A 14,426-nucleotide genomic window follows, 5' to 3' on the forward strand; every position below is an offset into this window, starting at 1 on the left:
AACAAAACAAGGGCTGTTGTAACCAGATTCAAGTGCACCCCTTCCTGTAAGCCGTCTGTGGCATTTATGAGGTCTAGTAGCAGTGTGTCTTGATCTGTTTTTCCTAAAAATAGCTTGGTCCCACGCCCAGACAGAGGAAATAGGACCCCATGGGCTTAGTGCTAAGTGATCCATGGACACATTCTAAATACATGACCCGCTGAGTATGTTGTTTCCTCCAAATTATTTACATTACACTAGAATTTGATTACACAGCTTTGATTGAGGATCAGTAAAGTGGAGTTTGAGATAGGAGGAGAGAGAGGAGAAGCTGGTGGGTGAAGGGTAAACAGTGGGAGAAGTAATGAGGTGCTGGAGAAGAAGGCTTGCATGTAATATCTCTGCTTTAAGCTGGATGTTTGTCTGCAGGGAGAGACAGATAGTGAGAGAAAAAAAAATCACCCTGTCAGCCTACGTGTGCTGGCTCACAATCTGTTTTCTTTTTTTGTCCTCACCTCCTCCCTCCCTCTCTTTCTTTCTAACACCCCATCGACCCCTCCCTCTTCACTGCCCTTGCTGCTGTGAAACAAACAAGTCCAGAGCAGCACCAGGGTGGGGAATATATGCATGTCAGGCAAGAAAGAAAGCAAGGAGGACTACTGTAGGGAGAGAAAATAAGAGAGGGAGAGAGGAAGGGAGGGGTGAGGGATTCCAGGGGGGTGAAAAACGAGGCGGAGCCAATCCACTCCTGCTCTCTCACACACAGCCTGAGACAGATGGGCGGATGTTTTGGCCGCAGAGCCAGCCAATCCCCAGCAGGGACCAGCCCCCTCCGCTAGGGCAGGGCTAGTCTGTGGGAGTGAGTGGCTCAACTTAAAGAGTGTGTTCGCAGGCTGGTCATCGTCGTTGAGCGCTCTTTTCTTTTCTCTGATGGTTGTACAGACGTCAAGGATGAAGATCCAGGAGTCACCTGTCACTTGTGAGACGAGGAGGGTTGGTGGCGGAGAGGTGCGAGGCTCGGACCCCGACCGAGAGAGCTGTGAGGATGTGCCCCGGCTGGACCTGACAGCACTTACTGAGGAAAACAACTGGGGAGGTAAAGCTACAGGCCATCCAACTGTTGTTTTTATGCTTTGATTTTTCTCGCACATGCAGTACTTTATTTCTAAATAGGTCCAAAATATCTGGAATACACACCTTTTCACACAATCAGACCACTCGCTGCCCTCAGCCCAGCTCTGCACATGGGTGTCTGGGTAGCAGCTGCACACCTTCTGCTGCCTCTCCTCCTCCTCCTCCTCCTGATGCAGCTCCTTCTGCCTCTCCTGCTGGATTTAATTGTAAAAGATCCTCTTAAGTTCTCTAGCCACCTATATCTGGACGAAAAACACACACTAGAGCCCTGCTTGTTTGCTCGGCTGGCAGTTTAAAGCAGCACCGCAGTTTGTTGTTTTGTTGCTGCTGTTGAATTAGACCACATGGGAACCTTGAATCTTGTATTTGTCTCTCAGGAGAAAATATGAAGGTGTAGTTAAGTTTAGAGCTCCTCCTGTGGTTTTATTTAAAGAGCAGTGTTGATGTTTTTTTTTAACCAGACTCTATCAGTTACTTGGCATTTTTTGGCACTGAATTGTTTCCAGACTGAGCTGCAGCTGTAATTCCCAGTCAGAAATCAATCATTAATAGGACTGGTGATAACAGTGTACCAGTCAGCTGGCTATAGAAACTTGGCTTGCATTCAGAGAGGTATTGATCCTGGTTTAAATGTTCAGACTCCATGTAAAAGGCTGTTTAAAATTGATGTTGCTAAATGTTTGTTGAATGATTAGTGATGGTGATTTTGCAATCAATAGCTTTGCACAATATCAGATTTAAATGCATCTAATGAAGTATGTCAGGATATTTCCATCATTTCTAATGCAGAGTTTGCAGAAACAGTCACGAGCGCTGAATTATTTCTCCTCCGTATTGCTTTCAGGCCTCTTTTGAGTTTGTTATTTCGTGTGTTTGTTTATGCAGCAGTGTTGGTGTTTGTGGAGAAAGGAAACCATGCACAATCGCTGTGCACTGAGTACTGTGATTGTTGTGTTAGGACATTGCGACACAGCGGAGGTGGGTGGAGGTATCCGTGTTGAGAAGTGAAAGCCATGCATTTTGTTGAACTGTACGCTGGAATGATATCCAACAGGTTCATTTCACACTTACATACAGTCAAAGGGCATGTCGCGGCATGTTTTTTCCGCTGCAAGCCTTGATCCTCACACCCACCACTACCACCAACACTGTTTCCTGTTTGATGTGGCATTCAGAGCAAAATGTTCCATGCAATAAATCTTTCAAGTTCAGCAGTCTCGTGTGTAGCATTAACACACCATTGCATGTTTTATGGAGCTCTCTAGTGGTCAAATGTGAGACCTGGAAAAACAACAGTGAGAGGCTGTTGTTGTTGTTGCTGCGTGCAGTATTTGCAGCACGAGACAACAAACTGTTTCTGTAGTCTTTATAAAGGTGTGGTGTTGGATTAGCTGTCTCAGTCCGTACACAGCATGTGCTTGTAATTAAAATGAAATTTGCTTGAGGTAGGAGGTAGCAGAGGGCACTCCTGTACAGTGCGAGGAAATTTACAGTCCAGATGGCTGTTTCTGATATTATGAGAATATTTTTTTGTTGGATCACTTGCCTTGTGTGTTTCTTTCTTGGCTATTCTCTTTCCCGTACATTCTGTCCTCGATACATAACTGAGTTCATGGCAACGAGGACACCACAGGGAGCCTACATGATTGGCTGTGACAGGCCGTTCACACACAATACAGTATCTCCTTTAGGTGTACGAATATATCAGGTCCCTAGAAGCATGAGTGTGAGCTGGGCTTGCTACTGGACAAACTGCAATTGTGTAAATGTAGGAAAGCCAAAGAGGGATTTGTGTTCTGGCAAATCAGGAAAAGCTGAATAAGTAGTTAATAACGTGGTATAATGGTAGTAAGTACTGTGAGTGCACACTGTGCAGAAGGTGTAATACTGTACAAATGGACATGTGGGTTGGTGAGGGCATTAGGCAGTGGTGTGAGGCCTTTGTCCCAGTACACTCTGTGCCAGCGCCTGTCATGCTGACCTGATATTTGCTGTTGCTCTGTCCTTGCCAGCGATGGTAGAAAGACATTAATGCGCATTTCATCAAGAGTCTTTAGCTCATATGTCTCATTAACTAGATTTATGGGAATGGTTGTTATTTTGATTTCACATATTGATTGCAAAAAGAAGGAGGCATGTTTCTTCCTTCTGTTTCTTTGTTTTCAGTCCTTCATCTTGTCTTTTCCTTCTCTTGTTCTTTTCAAGATTCACCATTCTTTAACACCCCTTTCCTTGATTTCAAAAGAATTTTCCACACAAGTTGTTGTGATGGTAAGTGTTGTGTTACCATCGGTGCTGACTGGCTTTGCCGCAAACAACTCGTCAGAGAGAAAGAAAGAAAAGGCTGTCTGAATGACCTTTTCCGCTGCATGGCAACATGCTTGAATGATCTTGAACATTGTGGCCGAGCGTCTCACACTCTCAGCAACCTTTAGCAAAATGGCAAACTGGCATGTTTTTTTTTTTGTTTCATTAGTCTAGTTAATCCTGAACCATCAGCAAGAGGTTGATTTAAAGGATTAATTTCAAATGCCATTGAGCCTCTGTGGCCAGCTTCCTTTCTCTGCACTCTGAGCAAGATAATAGACCTCAAAGGAGGACATTCGACGTGATTGAGAGTCTCACCTGCCGCTGTGAGCGAGCACTAACATGCCAGAGAGTTGCTGCGTGTTAAACTGCACGTATGTAAAAGTACAGGAGGACTCGTGGGACCACAGCTGTAATTTGATCTAAGTTGCTTCTCGTTTGGCCCAGCTAAGAAAAATATGCATGTGAAGTTTTAAACTGGGCGTGCATATTTACACGTGTGCTTTCTGACACCTTGAATGTTTGCACTGACGGTTGGTTTCCCTCAGAGCTTGTTTTTTATCTCCCTCCATCTCTCCATGTGTTACAACTCCTCTGTATATTTCTAAAGTCTCCTGACACCTGATGTAATAGGTCTCGCCTTTTCCATGAAATCTACTTTATTGTTCCTGCTGAGTTTCATGTTTTCGCAGAGTTTCTATAGAATTTTCCTGTCTTATTATAACACTCTCGACTGTCATCAACAACCTGATATTTCTCTGTCTGGTCTTTCTCTTATGCACATGTGCTTGGACAGATACAGACCATGTTTATCTCTCACCATGCAGAGTGGAAACTTAAACACAAACTCATCACCGTACCTCTCAACAGGGGTCATGCCCTGACATTATCCCACAGAGAGTCAGGCATTATTAATAGCCTGAAAATTGTCAGGGGGTATCTGCTTGGCTATTTTCAACAGACATAATTATTACCAGAGTGGAGACTGTAACCAGGAAATGAACAGAGAGAGGGAGAGTGGGCGTGTCTCACCCACATTTTCGGAACATCATCTGTGACCGTCGAGCCCCACAGGAAGGCTTTTTGTCCCATGACGGTTTTGAAGAGCTTTGCCACGTCCAGAGAGTTTTACATCGACATAGAGCATCCAAAACGACTTTAGCAGGGAGATAAATTACTTTAGTGTCTTGGAAGAGAATATGTGCTGATCCTTAGAAACTGAACATATTGTTGGACTTTTTCAGAACATTTTGATACATGATTTAAAAAAAAACAAAAACTTTTATTTAACACACACTCACATTAACACGCTAATTTACTTGTGCATGAGTGTGCACACCTCAGTATTTTTTCACTATTTTTTGACATTTTATAGAGCAAACAATTAATAGATTTATTGAGAAAATAATCTGTGATCTGTAATTAATAATGAAAAAAAATTGAAAAGCAAAAAAAAATAAAAAACAGACACCTTCCATTGATTAAGTCATTTAAAAACAACATATAAGTTACCTATATGCCGAAATTTTAGTTGTAGCTCAATTTTTGAGTTAATTGTATCTGGTTAAAAAAACAACTTAAATAGATTTGATACAAGACATGAAAGGATTCAGATTCAATTTGCAGATATGATACTGAATTTATAGTCCAGAAAATGCTGCTGAACTCAGCTGCAGAGTAAGCTGTGTTTTCTTATGTAATTTTGTAGCTACAGTCCTCTTGTTGACAATATGGTGAATCTGCTGTTGTTGTACTAAGGCAAGCTTTTTGTGTACTGGCTGGTGTTCACCACATTTCCAAGAACTCTGGACTAACCTGTCTTTCCTTTGCATTGTGACAAATGTCCTCTCTTCTCTGACAGCAGAACAAGTGTCACGTTTTTACACAAAGCCTGTTTGTTGTTTGTGTTTCTCAGAACCAGTCCCAGCGTTCTCACCACTACAGAGGGAGAGCATGGACCGAGAGGAAGCTCGACTGTCCCCTCACGCCGGGGGACGTCTGATCCGCCAGCTGCTGGAAGAGGACAGTGACCCAATGTTGTCCCCACGCTTCTACGCCTATGGACAGTGCCAGCAGTACCTTGACGACACTGAAGTGCCTCCCTCACCACCAAACGCACACTCTTTTGTTAGGTAAACTTGTTTATTTATGGAGATGCAAATACGTTTTCAAACAACTCATAATGTGTGACGAATGTTAGAGAAACCTTGTTCCTGATCCACAGCTGTGACAAGTTGAGGAGAAAATAAAACTTAACTTGCAAAATACTGATTCGTTGCAACACCTACTTCTCCTCTGATACCCCTTGCTTGTTGACAGGATTGGTTCCTTAGTTCTTTGACGTACCAAACAGTGCCTGTCTGAATCTGTGTTTGTGAGACTCAATGCAGTTCCATGGCAGAAACTGCCATGGCGTTGGCTCATGATATGTCTTGGAGCATATAAAAAACATTATGTGGCTTTATAAAGAATAATAAAAACTTGGTTTTCACTGGAGGGTAAAAGTATTTTATGAGTATTATTACCTCTCCAGTCGCAGGCGAAGTTCGTCTCTTGGCTCCTGCGATGATGAGAAAGAGGAACTGACGTCCGCTCAGATCACAAAGAGGATCCACGTACTGAGAAAGAAGATCCACAGGTTTGAGGAGAGGTTTGAAGAGGAGCGGAAATACAGGGTAAGTACAATTGTAACGAGCACTAAATTTATCACCTTGAAAATAACAAAATCTGACTCAAAAGACATTTTTACAAACCACAAAAGAAGACATTGACTGTCTAAAGAGACACCCATGACTTAATAAATCTAATTGTAAATACAGAATTAGAGGTCTGCGACTGTTTTTTATGGCCAGGTTCCTCATAAAAAGACCACACAGAGCTCTGCTTAAGAATTATGGTCAAATTACCTTCACGTGAGCGTGAATTATTTGCTGGTTCATATGGTCTCATCTGTCCTATTTCTCTTTCTGTTCATCCAGCCCTCCCACAGTGATAAAGCTGGAAACCCAGAGGTGCTAAGATGGGTTAATGAACTGGCAAAGCTTCGTAAAGAGCTAAAAGGTAAGAAATCCCTAACACAACTGTCTATTATGATGTAAAACTACGGTCAACAATGCTCATACATATTTTTCCTGTTCTTCCTCCTCCTCTTCAGAAAACAAGCTGATGAAGTCTGAAGAAGACCTGCCACCTCTGACCCGCCAGCGCAGCAACACGCTGCCCAAAAGCTTTGGCTCTCAGCTGGAGAAGAAACCACAGCAAGAGAAAGTGCCGAAGCCTCCGGTGGAGAGCAGCCTGGAGACAATCCTGAAGAAGCTGCAGGAGAAGAGGGAGGAAGTGAACCGCCCCGAGGACATCAAGGTACGACTGCGTTACACACTCACAATGACAAATAAATAAAATATCAGCCAGCATATCCAGCAAATGGATGTTTGGTGTAAGATAATCAGCATACATTTTAAAGCAGGCGGAACTAACTTCTGAAATGTTTTGATATTTCACTTCCTGACAGGATATGACACGGGAGCAGATCGGAGCGGAGAAAGTCGCCCTGCAGAAAGCTCTGCTCTACTATGAGAGCATACACGGTCGACCAGTAAGTCTTCTGTCAAACAAACAAACACGTACAAAAAGACACACACAGCCTCCTAAAAAGGCCAAGTGCACATCAGATCTCCTGCCAGCCATGTCAGCCCAATCATGAGAACATGCTGTCCAGCACTTCATTATGACCCAGATTGCAGGTCAAGGGTGAATAATGTGTTGAACCAGAGTGTGTTCTTGTGGTTAAGCTTTTACAGTGTGTGTGTGTGTGTGTGTGTGTGTGTGTGTGTGTGTGTGTGTGAAATGTAAACATGGATGTGCTTTTTGTTTCTTTATATCTTTATTTGTGTCAGTTTATGCTTTTACAATACAGGTCATTTGTCACCACAGCTTTTAGAGGATAAGTCTGCTGAATTTGGAGCAGTAAATGAGTTAAAAACACTCTTTTTTATGTTGGACACCAATCCAATTCCAGTAATTTTGCTGTCTAATCCCTCACTAGTATTGTCATATATAAGGAAGTGCAGCTGACCTTTGTGTCACCTCCTCACGCTGTGTTCCTCCGTGGTTTGTGGTTAACGACCTTCACGCTCTGAAGAACAAGCCTGTTAAGGGCCGGTGTGGGTTAGCTGTCATTTTGTGTTATGTTAGCGCTGTGGCTTGTTGTTCTGTAGGGAGGCAGAGGAGGACAGAAACAAGCTAATGCTGTGCTAACAAGGTGTGTCCCTCCTTTCTGCCTCAGGTCACCAAGAGTGAGAGGCAAATCATGAAGCCGCTGTATGACAGATATCGCCTGGTGAAGCAGATCCTGTGCAGAGCCTCCTCCATCCCCGTCATCGTAAGTCTCAGCCCTCCCTTCTTTTTTTTCCATTTTCCTCCACAGCTGCCCATTTTGTCCTGCGAGTGTCAGAGATCACCACATTGTCGAAGCGTCTGCAGACACTTAATCCCGGCTCATGTTGGCTTTAGTGCCTACTGTGGGAACTGGTGGCAGTCATGCCACAGACGTGTTATCCACCTCTCTAAGTCCAGCTTTAGCAGCTCAGTGAGTCCTCGGGTCGCAAAGCAGCTCGTAGGTGGTGGATTGAGTTCACAGGACGTGACATCATGAACAGCTGAGTGCAGGAAAGGGTCATAAACTGTAGAAATATTCATCTTCTCTTGACTTGTTTAATCTGAATTGTAGATGAGAAACAGTGCTGAACATATACATAAATTTAAATGAGTGCATATACTTCCTTTTCCATATTATTTGTGTACTCATCTCTTTAATAACCATTTCTATTATGTAAGATATGATCTCTTGTATATATCCATTATATAATGTGCTACTGTTAATCCCCATCATGCAAATTGGGACCACTGCCATTGAGTTATGATGCAGCTTTTACCCTGTAACAACACCTCATGTTTGCCTCTTTTTCATAATGAAAATACACAAAAAGTCAAAATTTGTTCTCTAAACCAAATATACAGAGGTACACACATGGTGGAAATATTCTTTTTCTTGCCCTTTTTAGATTTATTGTTTTGTTTTTATTCTGTATTGCCCTGTGGTACAGCAGATGTGATGTTTGGATTTTAAAGTACTTTACAGTTTGAAGCTATAAATAGGTTAATTAACTTAAGCTTTGGCCTATACAGAGTGCTGTTTGTAAAGTTTAGCTAGAACTGAATTAGGATTTTAAATAATTTTAATTTGGACTTCCTGTGGGAAATCAGGTGGTGTTAAAGGAATACTTCACCCCCGAAATGGCCATTTGTACATCAGTTACTCACCTAATGTTATGCTGAATTTATGAAGACTTTGTTTTTTGCACGTGTCCACGGTGAACAAGGAATCCAAAGATTGAGAAAACTCTAGATGAATTTAAGTCATAGGGAGCTGCGTTTAACAACAGCAAAACTATATCAAAGCATCTGTTTACAAACTCACACAACTTGTGGAGTATAATCATCATTTATCATTTATCCAGTCGTATCCTCACTTCCCAAACATGCATTTTTTGCTAAAACATCACCATTCAAAATACTTTTGCTACTCCTCCGTGAAGTATTCCTTTAAGTTGAATAAAAGAACAAGCGTGAGAAAATAAGTGAAACACCTGTTTAGATTTTGGTGCAAAACATAAAGGTAGGGTGGCGTTTCCTCGTGGCCTTGCCGTGAGCGTCTCAGCGTGGTTAACGCCTCATTCTTAACCGTCACCACAGGGCTCTCCCTCCAGCAAGCGCAGAGGTCCCCTCCTTCAGCCTATTATCGAGGGCGAAACCGCACTTTTCTTCGATGATATCAAGGTGAAGAGCTGCTGCTTGATAATCAGTCGCCATTTGCCCGGCCCCGCCCCCACCTCCCTCCAACCCCACCTCCACCTTCATTTACCTCCCATTCAACCCTCCAGTTAACGTGATTGCTGCCTGTTGATTGGCAGTTGCCTGTTTCCTGCCACCAGTGCCTGTAGAGACGTTGAATCAGTAGCTGCCTGGACTTGATGTTTGAACCGCTGTGTGATTTTTGAGCAGAACATGTTTTTACAGCTTTGGCCATCATTTCTAACAGTGATAATATTGTTGTACTCACCAAGTTCATTGCTGAGATCTAGTAACACACATTGGCTTAAAAAAAAGTGCAATACACAAGCATTCAGTGAATCAGACAGAATTTAACAAACCTACAGGTCAGTCCAACATAATATGAAGAGAAAACTCGAATGTATTGCCCAAAATACCCGCTAACAAAACAGATTACGGATTCCCCATCAGGAGTACTCGGTCTCATGGTGTATGGGAATATTGTTTGACTAATTTTTGAAAAATAGTAATTTGTTTAAAAATATGTATACATATTTGAGTTTGTAAGGAAAATATACAGCAACGAGTAGGAGTACCGTAGGAGGGAGCTACTGTTTGCAGACCTTTCTTTATGTTTTTTTATTGCTATGTTTTATTGGTCTGGCATCTGCAATTAACTATTTTAGAACTGTGCAGCCTCTGTGCTTTTTTATTGTCACAATAGCCAGAAAGCTATCTAAACGATAGGATGACACCTGCAGCAACACCTGGTTAAATAACATCCAGTTTGAAATAAGTTTTAATGATCAGATCTTGAACATTATAGCCGGTATCTATGAAGCTTCAGAGATAAATAAACAAAGATTTAGGAGCGACTCGTTGAGATATTCCAGATGAATATTCAAGCTCTTTTACAACCTGTAGGATCATGTAACTGCGTATGTTGTCCTGTTTGCTGATTTCAATAATGACTTTGATGAGTACAGTAATAAAATAAGCAAAAGAAAAGTTGGTCAAAGCTATAAGAATTAGACTCAAGTTGTAATAAAGCACAATTAATCCATTTAGGTGTGTTTTTAGGGTAAACTTTAATCAAAAACGTAATCATTATGCTTTGTGTATTTTGCTGGCTGTAGTTGTTTCAGGACTTACAGATTACATAAAGTTGGTTTTCGGTGTCTTTATTCACTAATGAGCACAGACATGAATTACAGACGAGGTTCATGAAGTGCATTGTGCTGCTGTACCATGATGATTTATAAGCATTGGTGACTAACACTGCACGGCCATCATGCACCGCGGTGTTTGAGCCTGGAAGTCGACCGCCTCACTTTTCAACCCTTTGCCACCGTTTGACCTCTTTATGGTTTTCTGCAGGAGGAAGAGGACGGCTCAGAGGATGACGGGGACTCAAAGACACAGTTCACAGTCACTGTACGACCCGACCTGAGCGTGATCAGCTTCCTGGACCACATGGAGGAGGAAGCAGACGGTTTCATTTCGCCTGTGGACGAACTTTCACCCTCTAAGAACGTTACAGACATGAGGCTGTCAAACCTGCACTCCGCCACCACGTAAGTTACTGAAAAGACACAAGACTCAAAATGACAGCAGTGGTACATTTAAGGAATCCAGTGGTACCGATCATGACATGCTAGCCTTTCAGGCTATTTCAGGGGATAAAAAGATGTTACAAAATTAGGAAAAATTTTGGTGAGGAGAGAATGGCCATTTTTAAAGGGGTCCTTTGACATCTGACCTAAATATATACAGAAAAAATGAATTTGTTTGTACCCACGAGTCTCTCCTCTACAGACATGCCCACTCCCTTGCAGTTAGGAGGTGCATGCAGTAGAAAGATGGTTTTTTTTGCCTGTTGTATTTGAATTTTTCTGCATACCGAGGTCCCTAAACAGTTTTGGAATTGCATAAATCCAATATGACTCAAAATCTGAGACTCTTGTGAATATAATGAGACCGATTCTATTAATGTGAGATGTTTGTCACCCCCATTGTAGCTTTGCAAACTTCACTTTATAAAATTACTTATTGACACCTCTAGGTTAATCAATGCCACATGAAACTCTACATCCACAAACCTTGAGCATTTAGAGGACGTTTGGCTTTCATCGGTATATTGACAATTTCTTAACAATTTCCAGAACAGAAGTGCTCGCCATTCAATAACTGATCTCCAAATGTTGAAGGTTTTTGATTCCAAATGACAGCATGGATTTTTTGGTATGGTGTTCCTCAAGGTTTTGGGGTCGTAAAGTGGTATTTTGAAGCATTTTTGTCAATCGAGTGGTCAAAAACACTTAAATTTAGCACCAAAACTGAGTAACAAATGGCATCGAGCCAAACGGTGCCGCAACAGCTGATGAGACATAATTGAGCCTGGGAATGGCCCTTATATACGTCCATCTTATTGTTCTATCTAAGCTCTTACACACTCAAAGTTTGAAGAGGCACCTGACTGAAGCACAATGTTTATCAGAGATTTATGTCAATCTAACTCAACACACCCCGTTTTGCTGCATCTCAAATTAGGTTCTCAGCTTTCCCAGGCTTTTACTGTTACCTGCTATCTCCCCCTAAAGATCCCCTGTCCCCTCTAAAAAGGACAAAAATGGGCATATGGCCTCAAAAGGGTTACGCATAATTAGCTGAAAATACTCCTTTAAAGTAAGATTATTAATTGAATATTATTATCTGTAATGTAATGTAATTTTCGCATTTTTGTATCTGGATTTTTATTTGAGCAGAATCATTATGTCAAAATTGAGTAATTCATATATTCTTTTTCTGTGTCTTTTTATTGAGAAAACAAAAAAAGATTCATATGATTTATGTTATTTGCAATGCAAAACTTTGAAGTGCAATATTATAATTCTTAGGTGACGAAATATCAGAGAACAACTTCCACCCCTGCATAATTAAACCTTTGACACATTTAAATAGTATAATGTAAGATACCTAAATATTTCTATTCTAATCTTTTCTCACAGGCAGGAACTCGTGGAGCAACTCCAAGAGACCCGGGAGGAGAAGAAGAGACTCCGCAAAAACCTAAAAGAGTTTGAGGAACAGTTCTTCAGACAGAACGGAAGGTAAAAGACAAGATTGCAAGAGACAGAGACAGAGACAGAGAGAGAGGGAGCGAGGGCATCATGACCAGACATACACATAATTGCTTTTCCACAGCTGGACCTCCGTTTCTCACTGTTTGTTGTTTTGTTGCCATAGGAATGTGCAGAAGGAGGACCGCTCCCCGCTGTCAGTCGAGTACAACGAATACAAGCATGTTAAAGCCAAACTGCGGCTGCTGGAAGTCCTCATCAGCAAAAGAGACTCATCTAAGTTCATCTGAGGCAAAAAGACTCTTAACGGACTTCAGAGATGCAAACACGTCTCACCCTGTCTGAGAAAAGATCAGATTTTTCCCTCTCGCTGCCGTCTGTGTCGCTCATGTTTCTGACTTAGAGGAAAACTGTTCGCCTGTTAATCCGTTCTGTCGAGCTCAGCAGGGTTTTTCCTCTGGAGCCTGCAGAGAGCCGCCGACCCACAACTGATTCAAAGCGACACAAAGTCACCTGAGAAGTTCACTTCCAGCAGAAACCTCACGCTTACAAGAAGACGTTTCTCCAGACACTCACAAACACCCTGAATCACACTTTTGTTGCTAATAATTTATTTCTATCCTATTGAATGTTTTTATTGGAACAGAAAAGTTATTTTTGCTCACACTTTACTATAGAAGTCTTAAAAGTAAAAGCTTGTAAGTGTAATAACAGATATGAAATTATTGCTATTTTTGAAGAAGGATATTTGCGATCAAGATATTTGTGTATTTTTGTAAGGGAGACATTACTGTTTGTATAACTCCGCTCAGCTTAACAGTATTCACTAAATGAATAGCTTTCTCTATTACAGTCCAGACTATTGTATAATATCTGAAATAATCTTTTGTTACTTCTCGAGTTGTTAAATCGAGTATTTGCTCACTAAAAGAAGTGGTTTTTAATTTCAATACATCCCAAAGACAGTGACTCAGAGTACAAACTGCGAACCAAAATAGCTCATATTCAGTAAAAACGCTTATTTTTGTGATCACTGGTACTTAAGCATTTGACTGTATATTTTATGCATCGACATGCTTTTTTCCCTCTTTTACTTCCTGTCAAATAAGCTATTTCTCGTCTTGAAATCACTGGTATGTTTCTGCTCACACTGATAAACACTGGCAAACGTTTGTGAGACGACTTTGGAGCAGCCTGCGTTTCCTTCTCGTTCTCTCCGGAGCTTGTTTGGCTCTTTTGTAAATATGGATCACTTGTGTATGTTTACATTTCTGTGAGCGAGTACATTTTTCCCTCCTTTCTCCAAAATGGATGATTTATCAGTGTGAATTTCGTTTTTACTGAATGTAAACACTGGCAAGGCCTAATGAATTTTGAGTGTGTACATTTTAGTACATAAATTGTATTTGTATTTTGTATATAATGTGAATGAAATCATATTTTTACTGAGTTTTGGGGCTGTGTGCATTTCCTATGAGTGCCTGAGTTTTGATGTGGAAACAGAGAAGAAGAAAATTCATCATGTGAACCGTACATAACTGCAGGAGGGCTGCAAATAATCATTGTTTTTATTATTGATTAATCTGCTCATTATTTTCTTGATCAACTAACCAATAGTTTGGTTTATAAAATGCCAAAAATATGAAAAAATGGCAAAGACGCAGCTTGCTTTGAATGTGAGTGTGATGTCAGGAAGACATTCGGACTGTTCACATTGGACAGATGTTAACTTTTGGTTGGACTGAAAATCAGGTTGATGATATTTTAAATGTCTAATGATGTTCAAATTTCTCTTTGTGCAGACAATAACATTATGTAATTTGCGGACACTGGGTTCGGTCTCCATACCTCACATCTAATGTCTGTACTCCCAGTGGTGGAATGTTACAGTACATTTACTCAAGTACTGTACTTAAGTTTAAGGTACTTTCTTTAAGTCTTTTCTTTTATGCCACCCTACATTTCTACTACACTACATTCCACACAGAAATATTGTACTTTTTATTTTACATTTATCTGAAAACTTTAGTTACTGGTTACTTTTCAAGTTAAGATTTTTGCATAAAACTATAAATCAATTAGCTGAAACTGACA

The 14,426-nt window shown here is 41.1% G+C and overlaps 1 protein-coding gene across 4 annotated transcripts in view; it reads left to right on the plus strand.

Moving 5' to 3' along the window:
- fam13a (family with sequence similarity 13 member A) overlaps positions 1-13,781 on the plus strand; it is a 69,917-nt gene extending 56,136 nt beyond the window's left edge. Inside the window, exons 15-26 of one of the 4 annotated variants that reach the window (XM_042485050.2) lie at positions 922-1,075; positions 3,319-3,384; positions 5,336-5,552; positions 5,954-6,095; positions 6,399-6,480; positions 6,575-6,780; positions 6,932-7,015; positions 7,706-7,801; positions 9,175-9,258; positions 10,630-10,826; positions 12,261-12,362; positions 12,499-13,781. In XM_042485050.2, the coding sequence (XP_042340984.2) occupies positions 922-1,075; positions 3,319-3,384; positions 5,336-5,552; positions 5,954-6,095; positions 6,399-6,480; positions 6,575-6,780; positions 6,932-7,015; positions 7,706-7,801; positions 9,175-9,258; positions 10,630-10,826; positions 12,261-12,362; positions 12,499-12,622 (1,554 nt within the window). In that variant the 3' untranslated portion in view covers positions 12,623-13,781. The remainder of the gene's footprint in view (positions 1-921; positions 1,076-3,318; positions 3,385-5,335; positions 5,553-5,953; positions 6,096-6,398; positions 6,481-6,574; positions 6,781-6,931; positions 7,016-7,705; positions 7,802-9,174; positions 9,259-10,629; positions 10,827-12,260; positions 12,363-12,498) is intronic. The other 3 variants (XM_088075926.1, XM_088075925.1, XM_088075927.1) reach the window with 3 other exon arrangements.
- Positions 13,782-14,426: the final 645 nt, after the last annotated feature.

Source organism: Plectropomus leopardus, chromosome 3 (genome assembly GCF_026936395.1).
Source record: "Plectropomus leopardus strain MGB_pleo_1.0 chromosome 3, ASM2693639v1, whole genome shotgun sequence".
Taxonomy (NCBI): Eukaryota; Metazoa; Chordata; class Actinopteri; order Perciformes; family Serranidae; genus Plectropomus; species Plectropomus leopardus.